We start from the raw sequence: 14,969 nt of genomic DNA on the forward strand, positions 1-14,969 counted from the left end.
ATTCTAAGACCCCAGGATCATCACCTGACCTGAAGGCAGACGCTTAACAACTGAGCCCCCCATGCGCCCCTCTTTATCTTCTTAACTGAACTCCTTCAGTGCTCTGCTGATATGGGGGGTTTATTTTCAGCTTATAGTGAACGTGCCAGCTGACTGATAGTTACTTCCTAATCATACTGACTTCATCACATCTAGTTTTAATTTTTATTTTTAAGAGCAAGTGAATTGTCCCCGTGTCTGTTCAAGAAGTATTACATATTCAGAGGTCTACAGACTGTTTGAAAAATGACTTACATAAGGCCAAATAATTATTTTGATTTATTTTACTCTCCTGGACTTTTTTCCTGAGTGTTATTTTAATGACAATTGAATATAGTTTTTGTGACAGATGGATTTGTCCTGATTTTATTATTAAGCAAGTTGAAAGGTGTTAAACTGACTCATGAGCCCATTTCGTGATGTGCCTGAGTGTAATTTCATTTTGAATAAAAATGTTTCCCAGGTTCATTTCTAGTTGATCTCACTCTTTGTTTCATCGTTGTCCTTAAAAAGTGGCGAAGTGGGGCACAGTAACAAAGATGTCCATTCAGAACTGTGGATTTCACACAGGCTGTAAACCACATTGAAATTTGCTCCTACAACTGTAGAAATGCAGCATAGCTCATGGTACATTTCTCGTTCCTCCTCTTTGTCAGATAGTAAGTCAACTTTGTTGTGAACCTACTGCGTGAAGAGCACAGATTAAAATTTCGTGTTCATTCTGCAGGTGATGGAGGTCAAAGGACAGATGATCCACGTCCCGGAATCCAACTCCATCTTATTCTTGGGCTCACCGTGCGTGGACAAGCTGGACGAGCTCATGGGCCGGGGGCTGCATCTCTCAGACATCCCGATCCATGACGCCACCCGAGACGTCATTCTGGTTGGCGAGCAGGCAAAGGCACAGGATGGCTTGAAGAAGAGGATGGATAAATTAAAGGCAACTTTGGAAAGAACTCACCAGGCCCTGGAAGAAGAAAAAAAGAAAACAGTCGACCTTCTATATTCTATTTTCCCTGGTGACGTCGCCCAGCTCTTGTGGCAAGGACAGCAGGTGCAGGCCAGGAAGTTTGACGATGTCACCATGCTCTTCTCGGACATTGTTGGCTTCACGGCCATCTGTGCCCAGTGTACCCCCATGCAGGTGATCAGCATGCTGAATGAACTGTACACCAGGTTTGACCACCAGTGTGGATTTTTGGATATTTATAAGGTAAGGATATATAAGCATATTATAAGGTAAAGGGGTTAAGTTACTCATGTGTGTGTGTGTGTGTGTGTGTGTGTGTGTGTGTGTGTGTATGTATTATTACTATTGACACATAATGTATTATTTGTTTCAGGGGTACAGGTCTGCGATTCGTCAGTCTTACAATACACAGCGCTCACCACAACATGTCCTCCCCAGTGTCCATCACCCACCCACCCCATCCCTCCCACCCCCCTCTACTCCAACAACATCCACAAATATTTTTTAATCATAAATTACCTTAAATTGCAAGGATGCAGTTTTCTTTCTTTCTTAAATTAAACTTGGTAGTAAAGGATGGAAATCTCTGTAGTTTAGAAGTCTTACCCAGAATACAGGTATTTCTGTTTCATGAGTAAATTTCCATTATGGGTTAGCTGATCGTATTGACATACCATAGGTAACTGAATCATAATATTGCTCAGTAAGGCAAAAGGCTGTAGAGCTAGTGCTCTACTAGTTCTCTGCTAGTTCATTATTATTACAGAATTAAATTGCTGAGTTCTAGGCAACTTTTCACAACATAATTAGTCTTTCTTAGAGAATAGGTTTCCAATATAAACTAAGAATTTTCATTTGACAGTTAATAAGAAGTAAGTTATGTTAAAATATGCATTGCATTATCAGTTAAATGATGATTAATCAGTGTTTTGCACTGCGTTGTCAGATAAAGAAGGTCCCTCTAATTCTGAAGGAACACTTGTAAATATTCTAGCTGTTACCAAATGACCAGTGGTTTTTAGTGGAAGCACTTTAATTTTCCAAGCTAAGGAGTATAATAGATTTGAAAATGGGTATCCGTTACCACTTTTTGAGTCTGATTTGGTGAACTCCTAAGGAATTTCTTACTAGAATCAGAGCAATCTCTTGAGTAATTCAGCCTCATATCTACCTAATGAATAACTCTGTAACTTTACATAATTTCACGTGGATTACACAATGTTGGGGTATATAGATATATGTATTTTTTTACATATAAAGGATAGAAAGTGCTTTTAGGGCAAATAGTAGTGAACTGTAGGCTGCTCCTTTTTATAGTATGATCTATACATAAGAAGACTTGGAAAGGAACACTGTAGCTTAATCTTCTTATCCCAAAGGATGTTTTCATTAAGGTGTCTCTCCTTTAGAGAAACATGCTCTCTCGTTCCATTATGTATAAGCTGCAGCCAGGGCAAAATATTTCAGTGCGTCCCTTCAGAGGGTGAACATTCACTGTGCGGTATGGAGGAGGGATTTGCCTAGTACAAAATAAGTTCTTATAAATTATCGTCAACTTCCTTATAATTTATTGTTGTATAATTTATGGTGGAGGTAGCCGAATGTCTGCTCCTAAACCAGAGAGACACTATGATGAATTTGTCACTGTTAGACCCAGTCATTTCCAGGAAGTAGAGCGATTGGCCTGAATTTGCCAGCACCGTCCTGTCTTCAGGCTGGGGCTGTCCTGCACTGATCTGAGCAATGACCAACACCCTTCCTCTATGAACCCCTGATTTGCTGTGTTAGCTTTCTTGGCCTGAAGTGGTCATGTTACTTTGGCCCTAAACTCTTACAACTAAATGAGAATGACAAACAGATAACTAGAATCTTCTTTGGAAAAGCAAGGGAACCCCTAGTTAAATATAAGCATTAGGTTTTAAGAAAAGAAGAAACACGATGTCTTCTGAGGATACCACAACGGCTTCAAGGTTTAAAAATACGGATTTCATAGGCATCGAGTTTCCTTTCCCTTGAGAAAAGCTAGGACACCTCACAGAAAAGGAAAATGCATGGCAATATCCTGCATGATCCTCATATTTTTTCCGTGTTTTTTATACCATGGACAGTTCCATACAGTTCTACATAATTAACTTATAAAATGGATTTACAATTTCCCCAATACTCAAAACCAGCTTTCTATCCTTCATGGATAAACAAAACACTCCTGGTTCACAAATTCAGGTTTTTAAACAGAAGCTGATTATGAAATTTCAGCAATAAATGTATACAGTTATACAGTTTTAAGGCCAGGTGTTTTTAACATCCCTTTGATGCTCGTATGTGTCTGTATCTTGAATAGGCTTCTGAGGCAACTTTCATATTTACTCAGGTTTATGGAGGTTGAGTTTAGGGTCCAGACAAGGGAACCCATTATGTGCTAAAGCGGGAGTGATGATGGCATGGCCTGAGAGGGGGAAAGACAAAATAGAATCTGTTACCCTGGCATAGGATAAAACAATGTACGTTACAGGAAATGCATTAGGAGGAATATAAATTAGATATCCTCTGATATGCCTCATTTGAGATTTCTAATCGTCATAAACAGAGTAGCTTATTTTTTTGAAAGTTTACGCAGGGCTGTTTTATATGATGAGCTATCTACTAGATTTTTAATGGCCATTGAAAAGAGAAATCCTGAAGTAGAATTTTTAAAGGCCCATACACCTGCTGGTTTCATAAAATAGACTTTTGCCAGACTTCAAGTACATTTAGAATATTTGTGGAATAATCACACCGCAGAGAAAAATACGGTGGAGCCCATTTTTATGTTAGAAACGTGAAAGGCAACCAGGTGGACCTGAATGCCAAGAGAAGCCTAGACAGAGGTGCCCCACAGGGGAGGCATTGAAAGTCCGCTCCTGCCCAGTGAGACTCCACTTTTCCAAACTGATGCCTCTCCTTTTCTTGATCATCTTATTATTTCCTGTTTACCTGTCATTAGGGAAGATGATGCAGAGAAAGATCATAATTCTGGGGTAGAATTCAGCTAAATTAGGCCATAAGGAGAAGTGCGTCTTCTGTACAGAAGGAGGTGTGGAAGGAAGCTATAGATCGTACTGTGCCTGTCTGAGGCGTTGAGAAAATGAAAGCCTTTAAGTGCTCGGCTGCCGAGGTGTGACAGGTGTATGAGTACTAAGTCTACACTAGGTAAATTGAGCGAAGCATCGGTTATAATTTTGATCCTCTTGTAATTAGAAAAGCAAATATTAAGGAAAATGTCAACATCAACGTGCACTGCACTACTATTTTCCTCCTCGGGTTTTATAGGGTGGAAAGGGATGAACAAAGGACTGGTAAATCTAACTTTTCTTATTATTGGCGTACAGATAATGATAATGATGGGGATGGGGAGGGCATTGGATACTGAAGCAACCTAATGGAGGTTTTGCCTTATTTTACATTTTTGCCTCTGGAAAGCCCCTTAGTTAGAAATAAGGAAGACGCAAGAAGGGTTAGTGAGCCCTGCATACTTCCCTCACTCCACTGAGCCAAGGCTGTAGCAACCCAGTGCGATCCCAGATGCGACCCTTAGATATCTCTTCTTTACACCTGTGAAGACTTTTCTCCATGTCTGTCACCTGTAAGTTAAAATACTAAATGTCTCCATCTCGGAGTTTTGTTGTATTTCAGTGAGCTGCGGGAGGCAACGAGCGTAGACCAGTAGGGGGCGTGTAGTAGCGAGCGTAGACCAGTAAGGGGGCGTGTAGTAGCGAGCGTAGACCAGTAGGGGGCGGGTAGTAGCGAGCGTAGACCAGTAGGGGGCGTATAGTAGCGAGCATAGACCAGGGGGGCGTGTAGTAGCGAGCGTAGACCAGTAGGGGGCGGGTAGTAGCAAATGCCCATGGGAGCTGTCCTTGTTAGCTCCCCGCAGGCGCATCTGGGCCTACGGGAGGGTGCCTGTGTGACTGGTCTGTGCGTTTTTGTATGTGTATAACGGTGCACCCCAACAGTGCTGATGACAAAAGGATAAATATCATCTCACTTCGTCTCCCATGATTAACCTGTGGGGTAGTTTCATTATGTCCGTTGGGAAAGGTTAAATTATCCAGACAACGTGACTCATAAATCAGAATTTGAGCTACGGCTTGTCTGATTCCAAAGCCTATAATATTTTCATGAGTCTGGGCTATGATGTAGACAAAGATAAAATAATAGAAAGAAAATGTGGAGCCGGTTTTAAAATTATGTTACTTGATCAGTAACAATAGTTAGGTTGTCAATGGTTGAAGAAAAGTCCTATGATCACGTTGCCCAAATCTGTCCACTTCCCTTTTGGTAGCAAATAGTTCAGAGTTTTGAGAAGCTGTGTTTAAAAGTAGGGAACTCTCAGGGCATCTCGGTGGTTCCGTCGGTTAAGCATCTGCCTTCGGCTCAGGTCATGTTCCCAGGGTCCTGGGATCTATCCCTGCATCGGGCTCCCTGCTCAGCGGGGAGTCTGCTGCTTCTTCTCCCTCTGCCCTCCCACCCCCCACTGCCACTCAGTCTTCTCTCTCCCACACTCTATGACTCTCTCTCTCTCTCTCTCAAATAAATAAATAAATAAAATCTTTAAAAAAAAAAAAAAAAGCCAGCGACTCTCAGGGCGCCTGGGTGGCTGAGTTGGTTAAGGATCCAACTCTTGATTTCAGCTCAGGTTGTGATCTCAGGGTGGTGAGATCAAGCCCCACATTGGGCTCTGCCCTGGGTGTGGAGTCTGCTTAAGATTCTCTGTCCCTCTCCCTCTACTCCTCTCTTACTGCTCTCTCTGGCTCTCTCTCTCTTTTTCAAAAACAAAACAAAACAAAACAAAAAACCAGTTGGGGATCCCCCCATCTGCTGTCCTTCCTTTTTTGTCAGAAACCAGTAGCATCTTCTCTCTTAATTCCTTAAATGGAGAAATAACATCCAAGAATGGATCAGTGATCTCAGGTGCAGACGATAGGCTATATAATTTTAAAATAAGGAAAGGAATAAAATCTGATTCTTAAAAATCATTTCATCCAGGGAACCCATAAAAAATATTAGTAATAAAATCCTTTTTTCTTTTGTGGTGGGGGTAGAAAGAACAATTTCCATTGCAAACCCCAAGCTGGGTTTGCCGATGTCATTGAAGCTAAACATTCAGTATCACTGTCACACTTGGGTTGGGGAGAAGGGGTTGAAAAACAAGACGGAGCAGCCGGAAGTGCCAGAAGAATTGTCAGATCAAGGAACCAGATATGGATTGTCTGAAAAACAGCACAAAGTTCATATGGACAAAGGAATGCAAGTATTCTAAGTTCACATGGGAAAGCTGAGTACGGCGAAGTAGGAAGGAACAGAAATGCAGACTCACTGTTAGGGGAGCACAACCTCAGCACCAAGCATAAGGAGACTGGACCAGGAACTGGAAAGCAGGCGTTGTGTCCAGGCAGCAGGCATGAAGACGGGCGCCAGGACCAACTGAGAGAGAACCAGAGTCTTCCTTCTCCAGGACCGGCCTTAGTGCTGGAGGATGCCTAGGACCACCTCCCACCCCGGACCCAGAGTCAATGGGTACCCAAATAATGCAGCCTCGTCCAAGGGTGTAGAGATGTGCACTGAGCTTTTAAATGCTAAAACAGGAATTAGACCTACAGAGAAGCTGGAGTTGGTTGGTTAATTGTATCCATTCTTGAAAATGAATAGAACAGAACATATTCGGGGACACTCTTGACATTAATATAATTTGGAAATTGGCAGATAGCTTGAGTTCTGAAAATCTCTGAAAGCCAGTGGAAACCCTGTTGACTTCATAACCTCCACATGCCTATAAATACAATACAATAAAAAAGCTAGAAAGCCATTAAGATCATATACATTTCACATAATTTATATAAGCAGATGGTTCTACTTTGGTCTATGAACTGTAGACTCCGTTGAACTGTAGCTCCTTAACAGTTTTGTGGAAAAACCTGTACATCCTAAAAAACAATTACAGAGTGCAGAAGTAAATGGTGATAAATGTCCACAAGAGAAAGGTTTCTGTATCAGATGGACAGAGCTCAGTTTTGAATAGTCATGTCAATGCCCCAGGGAAACAGAGAGTCAGGAACCCCTTTGGATTCAGGCATCTTGGTGAAGACTGTGTATGCTTTGCGCTGATAAGATGGTGGTCTGTAAACCAGAGAAGGAGCTATCCATCGTTAACCTGCGTCATCAGAGCTGAGAGCAGGCGTTTCGCATGTAAACTTACCAGGCTACAGAGCTCGATGCCTCGAGAATTTTGATTTGTCTTGTCTTTGACAATATGGAGCTACTAAGCCCTTGCTCACTGGACCTTCAGCTGCCTTTGAGAAAATGAAGCAGAATCCCAAGGATATCACTCCAGCGTGAACTGGATTCTGCAGCAAGACCAAAAAAAACACAATAAACAAACCTGAAATGCCTCCCTTCCCCCCTTGGTTTGTTTTATGATAAAATAACCTTTTAAAATACTTAACTATTTAGGTTATTCTTGGAATTTTAGGAATATGTGTATATCATCTTACTCCATTTCCCAGCACAGAATGCCAGTTCCATTTGGTAACGAGTGAGTAGCTGGTTCATTTCCCCCCAGATTTATGTGTTTTCTGATTATTGATCAGTGCACATACTTCTGAAATTAAAAGTTACCAAAGATGTGTACTAGTTATTCTCAGTGGTTTCCATCAACATCAATGCCACTGATTTTTGCTAGAAATGAAATCATTGTGTCATCTCCTAAATCTAGAAAACAGAAATTTCAGAAGTGAATACACACACACACACACATAATTTTCCACATTCACTTAATAAACATTTTTGACTCACTTGGTAACAGGGTATGACTCCTATGGAAGCCTATAAAATGTTATGGAAATTAGTATATATTTTTAGCCCAATTTTAATGAGTAGAGAAGAACTAATTTATATGCTTTATAAGGTAAGATGAAAGTCACAGATAAGCATTTTGTTCTGGTATCTTTCCTACTAGGGGGATCGTATTGTTACTTTCAAAATACATTAATGGCCTAAAAATTACCTGCCCAGGGTTTTGCCTCATTTAAATTCTTGCCTTAGGCAGATACTGAGGCTGGAGATCAGGGAGAAACAGGGGTGAGGGTGGATGCTTCTCCCGTTTCTGCCCCTGCATTCAGCTAAAACTGCTGGAGCCCTTGCACCTGATCCTACCCTGCACTCCTGGGAGTTCCGTCTGGCTCTATTTAACCCCTTACTTACCATTTCCACTTGAGTTTTGCCATCCATAAAGAGACTAATTTCATCTACTTCACAGTTATGTTTTATAAGCTTTTAAATGAAATGCCTGTAAAGTACTTATTTCAGTGTCTGCTCCATTGTAGTAAACATCCACGCTAACTCTCCTTTCTCAAATAGGTGTTTCTGGGCATAGGTGGTGAGTCGGTGTGTGTTTTCTCTGCACATGCTTGTATGTGCGTGTGTTTGTATATAAGTACTATGTAGCCAGTGCTTATTAGAAATAGATGAAATGCTCATTTGCTTGGGTTCATTCTTTCAGGTTATTAAAATTACACTGTACACCAGGAGAAAGATATGAAGGGAGGGTATGGAGAGAGATCAAAGCTGGGGCTAAGAGAGAAGCTCCCCAAAGTGCATTGTTTGTAGCATCATCACTGGGTCCTGTGGATCCTCATTCCTGAAGATGGGTCCGGGCTCTGCCTTCATTTTTATCAGAATAACCCACGTTATAAAATGGAATTGATGAAGATGGCGGTTTCTTTCAGTGATATTGACTTGTACAATGTCTACGACCAACACTATGAAACTGAACCTAAAAATTTTTTTTAATGTTTTAATCTGACATCCTGAGTGATATTCCTTCTATGTTCAAACATTTTCTTTTAGTGTTGTGGCAAATTCTGAAACAGAGAGAAGGCTACAATAACTTGGATTACCAAGCAGAAATCAAAATTGTGAAATGTCTTGCTGACTTTATCAAAGAAAGTGGGGGTGCTTCTTTTTATCCCTATTGATTTTTAGTCTTCTAAAGAATGGTGGCAGCTGCTAAGAGATTGATGTTTTTGATTTTTATACTATCAGGTATTATGGACTGAATGTCCTCCCAAAGCTCATTTATTGAAACACTAATCTGCAGTGTGATGGTATTTGAAGGTGGGGCCTTTGGAAGGGTAATTAGGTTTAGATAGGGTTCTGAGGAAGGAACCCTCTGATGGTATCAGGGTCGTTATAAGAAGAAGAGGAAACTAGAGTTCCCAGTCTTTCCGCCAAGTGAGGGACGGGGAAGACATAGTGGTCTGCAAGCCCAGAGGCACACCCTCACCTGGGGACTGAATCAGGCAGTACCTTGATCTTGGATTTTCCAGTCTGCCAATGCTATGAGAAAGTCCTCTTTTTCTGGACCATTTCCTTACACTGCACACAAAAATAGACTCCACATGGGTGAAAGACCTCAATGTGGGACAAGAATCCATCAAAATCCTTGAGGACAACACAGGCAGCAACCTCTTTGACCTGAGCTGCAACAACTTCTTCCTAGAAACATCGCCAAAGGCAAGGGAAGCAAAGGCAAAAATGGACTATTGGGACTTCATCAAGATCAAAAACTTTTGCACAGCAAAGGAAACAGTCAACAAAACCAAAAGACAACTGACAGAATGGGAGAAGATATTCGCAAATGACATATCAGAGAAAGGGCTAGTATCCAAAATCTATAATGAACTTATGAAACTCAACACTCAAAGAACAAATAATCTAATCAAGAAATGGGCAGAAGACATGAACAGACATTTCTGCAAAGAAAACATCCAGATGGCCAACAGACACATGAAAAAGTGCTCCACATCACTTGGCATCAGGGAAATACAAATCAAAACCACAATGAGATACCACCTCACACCAGTCAGAATGGCTAAAATTGACAAGTCAGGAAACAACAGGTGTTGGCGAGGATGCAGAGAAAGGGGAACCTCCTCCACTGTTGGTGGGAATGCAAGCTGGTGCAGCCACTCTGGAAAACAGCATGGAGGTTCCTCAAAAAGTTGAAAACAGAGCTACCCTATGACCCAGCAATCGCCCTACTGGGTATTTACCCTAAAGATACAAATGTAGTGATCTGAAGGGTCATGTGCACCCAAATGTTTATACCAGCAATGTTCACAATAGCCAAACTATGGAAAGAACCTAGATGTCCAACAACAGATAGATAAAAAAGACATGGTATATATACACAATGGGATACTATGCAGCCATCAAAAGAAATGAAATCTTGCCATTTGCAATGATGTGGATGGAACTAAAGGATATTATACTAAGCAACATAAGTCAGTCAGAGAAAGTCAATCACATGATCTCACTGATATGAGGAATCTGAGAAACAAGACAGAGGATCATAGGGGAGGAGAAAGACAAATGAAACAAGATGAAACCAGAGAGGGAGACAAACCATAAGAGACTCTTAATCTCAGGCAACAAACTGAGAGTTGCTGGAGGGGAGGAGGGTGGGAAGGATAGGGTGGCTCGGTGATGGACATTGGGGAGAGTATGTGCTATGGCGAGCGCTGTGAATTGTGTAAGCCTGATGAATCCCAGACTTGTACCCCTGAAACAAATAATACATTATGTGTTAATTAAAAAAAAAATTTCCTGTTTTTTTTTTGAGCCACCTAATCCTTTTTTAGAGTAGCCTGAGTGGAATAGGACACCAAGGAAACGTCTATCAACTCTAAAAACAGCCTGAAAATGTACGATACAAGTCTCTAGCAAGTTTTCTTAGTATACTAAGCGCATGTTGCTAGAATTTCCTATCTCTATAAGGGTAAATGCTACCCTGTGGAACAAGTGAAAAGATTTTTCACTAGCCTTTTACGGAGCTTCTGTTATTACAGAGTGTCTGTCTGTTGTGTATCAATAAACTCTAAAATAGTTAAGCTCTGAGCTCACCAGCATGTTTGTCCTTGACATTGACACCTTGAGAGCATTGTGAGAACCTAGCTTTTACTTTGTATCCATTTTGCAGTTAAAGCTTACCCCCAGTCAGTGAGTTACTCCAGAATGTTTATTTTAAAAATTTCATTTTAAAAAATTTCAATTTTTCTTTGTAAAAAATTATTGTCATTACATAATCATTCCTGTTACCCTGAGGCCATTTAGCAAGCTTTTCTGGCAAGCTTTAGAATGAGACCACGTCAGTTATACTCCCATCGAAGTTTGTAATACCTGGGTATTAGAGGAGTTTACTAAAAAACTAATCTTCTAGATAGGACAGCTGTCTGTCACTTACCTGATTGGGTAGCCTCAGTGCAGTCGCAAATCTTTTTGAATTAGATTATTTCTGTTACCTTCCTCACCAACATTTAATTAATGTTTGTTATGCAGCAGAAATGTGGTACGTAATTTCCCACTTCTACCACTGAAAACACAGTGATTTAAAAAAATGAAAATTCCCAAAAGCAAAATGGAACTAAAAAAATGGAATTCCCACATACTAAATATAAACTATGTTCCAAACACAGTGCTAAATGCCCTAATTGTGATGTCTTACGTATTTTCCAGAACACTGTAGCATTGGGGTGCTTATGTCCCTTTTGAAGATGAGTTTCAGTGAGTGGCAGAGATGTTATTTGAATTTAGTTCTGATTCAGCTAAAAGTTTATATTGTAGAAAACAGTGGTTGAAATCATTCAGGTATCAGGTAGCTACCATTCCTAATTAGATGCAGAAACAGGATCAAAGATTGTTTCAGCTTTTATGTATGTGTATTTCATAAATTGGTGTCCTGCATCCCGGAACTGACAGTCACAAAACAAATTTCATACCTTTACAATGAGAACGTTGGGTATGTCACAGGACTGCTGAGAGAGCAAAAAGAACTAACAGCCAAAACCCTTTATCATGAACATGAGGCTCTTGAGATAATAGCTGAAGGATGAGTTTGAAATTTTAAATTGCCATTTGAATTTTAGCCTAGAGTTAAGAATATAACTAGGTTTCCTTTTTTAAGGCATTCAACAAATCTTTACCATTTTTTATTATGCATCGGACTTCATAAAGACTCGGTCTCTTTGGCTCCGGGAGGCTAAAGAGAATCTTTATGCAGACGTTAAAAAAAAATACTTTAAGCACAGTAGAATACCTTATGAGAGTCAGTGTTCCCCAAAATGAAATAGATTGGCCAGAGCTGTATGCTGTGGTCACTGGAGTGATTCATACACAAACTACAGTCTTTGATGGGCCAGGTAGAAGGAGGTCTCAAAAGGTTACTTCATCCCATGGGATTCTGAGATTCTAAATACTCCATGTTAGAGTGGTACGTAGTTGGCCAGGAAAATGTTCCCAATGTGAAAATCAACCCTGCTGATTGTCTACTAATAGGTTATTCATATATGGCAGATCTGAAATGGTTTGGGTTTCTGTTTGTAAAGGTTTTTTAAGGTGGAAAAATGAGAATTTAAATTTGTCATCTTAAATTCAAGTATTAGATTATAAGCATTTGCATATGTTGATGCATTTTTCAAGCTTTGACGTTGTTCACAGGACTTTTGATAATCTAGAAAACTATAAGAAATTGGCTGAAGCAAAATTCTTATTGGACTACTTATCCAGCTGTGTTTCCAAATGTTGGAATGTATGAAAGCTGCCTATTAAGATAATGCTGTTCTTAAAATAGTCCAAAGCAATATTTTTTAATTTCCTATTTCCTCGGATACTTGAATTTTGGTATTGTATAGATTTCTTCTGTCATGGAAGGAAAACTTTGTCCTTCTCCCTTTTTCCACTTAACCTTCATTACTCATGTCACTGCCTCATCGTAGGGTGTATTTCAGCCCTCCAAAGAAAGAAGTTTCTTTGACTCTCCTAGGAAGGCCAGATGAGACTGTTGAATTTGCTTATGATTGTGCAGTGACATTTAAGTGTAGGGGGAAGGGTACCAGATATCAAGCCTGAAAAGCTCATTTTAATTCTGTCTTTATCATTTAATTAAGTCACATCACCTACTTGTGCCTACCTTCTGCTTCTGCAAAGTGGGAATGGTAGTAAGGATCTAACATTTTTGTCACAATCAACACATAAATTGTTGTTGTTAGGACTTTTTTCTATCCATTATTTGAAATGTAACACTGTCTCTAGTTAATACCTTGTGAACTACTGAACAGTTCAAGCAGCTGACTCTATCGCCACTCAAATGAAAGAAGGTCAGGGCTAGAGAGTGTCCTGGGGAGTTTGCTAGGAAGGGAGGGAAGAAGAGTAAGTCCATCTGGATTGCTCTAACAAAAATACCATAGACCAGGTTGCTTGTAAACAACAGAATTTTATTCCTCCCAGTTCTGGAGGCTGAGATTTCCAAAATCAAGTGTCACCAAATTCAGCATCTAGTGAGAGCCCTTTTCCTGGTTTATGGGTGACTCTTTTCTTGCCTGTCCCCACATAATAGATGGAACAAGGATGCTCACCTTCTGTGGTTTTTCTTATAAGGATTCTAATCTTCATGCATGAGGGTAGAGCCCTAGCAAAGGTCTCTGATCACTTCCCCAAAGTCCTATATCCCAGTATCATTACACTGGGAATTAGGTTTCATGATAGGAATTTGGGGCAACACAAACATTCAGTCTACATTGATATTTGTTGAATGCCTACTATGTGTCAGGTACCATGCTAAATTCTTTATATATGCTTATTGATTTGTTTTATCTTCAACAAATGATTATTGATCACCTACTGTGTTCTACATACTAAGCTAATAAGCCTCGGAGCATAGTGGTATGTAAGACAGGCATGGTCCAAATTCTTAGGTGCTTATAATTGAGCACTGGGATTAAACATTAAACAAATAATTACATAGACAGTTAATGATTAATTAAAATTATGGTTATCACTAGAAAGGTATAAAATTAGAACTTGTTTGAGGTCACAAAGATAATAGATAGGGGATTGAGCATTGCTCAGGCTTTTTCCATTCCAGAAGGGTGTTTGGTGAGATCTCAAGAGATCATGATCTTAAGGAGGTCCACAGCTTGACCAACTACTTTCACCCATTTATACCTTAAAGAAATGCTTCTTGAGCACATACCACATGTTAGGCACCACACGTCTTAGTGCAAAATGGACATGACATCTTCCTCCATGAAGTTCACAGTGTAATGAGGAAGACTGATTAATCACTACTCAAAAAAATATGTAATTATAAACTACCATAAGAATTACTGAGAAAAATTATGTGGTGTTATCAGACCCTATGGTAGAGACACCTATTTTAGTCTAGGAGTTCAGGAAGGCATCCCCGAGGAGAAGACATTTAAATAGAGATCTGAAGGATGAGAAGGAGATAACTGGGTAAGAAAAATGGTGGGGGTAGAGGATTCCATCCAGTAGGGTGAGGATATGTAAAAACTAAGTCAGAAAGGAACATGATGAAATTGGAACAACTAAAGGAAGATCACCATGGTCGAACTTCAGTAATGCAAGAGTAGCACAAGGTAAAGATAGAGAAGTAGATAGAAGCTAGAACCTATAGGTGTTTTAGGGATTTTGGTCTTAATCATCAGAACAAATGAAATTATTGAAGGATTTTGAATAGAGGAGTGACACAAATAGATTTGTTTCATAAAAATCACTTTGAAAGTCATGTGGGGTATAGATCTCAGGTGGGGAGTTGGCAATAGCAGAATACAGGGGTATTTATACCATCATTCAAGTAAGAAACGGTGGCAGCATTTCCTGGGATGGCAGGTGTGTATGAGAGGCTTGAGTCAATTTTGGAAACCTGAAGGTAGATGATAATTTTGTCTGCTTAATGAAAATACATCCATTATTCATGTAAATCGCCTTATCACCTGAATATGTTCTTGATTTGGCATTATGTAACCTCAATCTGAGTTGATTGTTAACAATGACTTTGATTTTGAAAGGTAATTTATACATTATCTATATTGACTAGCTCTTGGTAGAGATGTTTATTTTATTT

General features: G+C 39.9%; 1 protein-coding gene across 1 annotated transcript in view; it reads left to right on the plus strand.

Annotated features, from left to right (window-relative positions):
- LOC111153821 (guanylate cyclase 1 soluble subunit alpha 2) overlaps nucleotides 1–14,969 on the plus strand; it is a 294,976-nt gene that overhangs the window by 183,560 nt on the left and 96,447 nt on the right. The window contains 1 exon segment of the mRNA XM_022513074.1: nucleotides 767–1,252. Coding sequence (XP_022368782.1) covers nucleotides 767–1,252 — 486 coding nt within the window.

The sequence above is a fragment of the Enhydra lutris genome, unplaced genomic scaffold (assembly GCF_002288905.1).
Source record: "Enhydra lutris kenyoni isolate GAN:26980312 unplaced genomic scaffold, ASM228890v2 scaffoldscaffold34, whole genome shotgun sequence".
NCBI classification, from domain to species: Eukaryota; Metazoa; Chordata; class Mammalia; order Carnivora; family Mustelidae; genus Enhydra; species Enhydra lutris.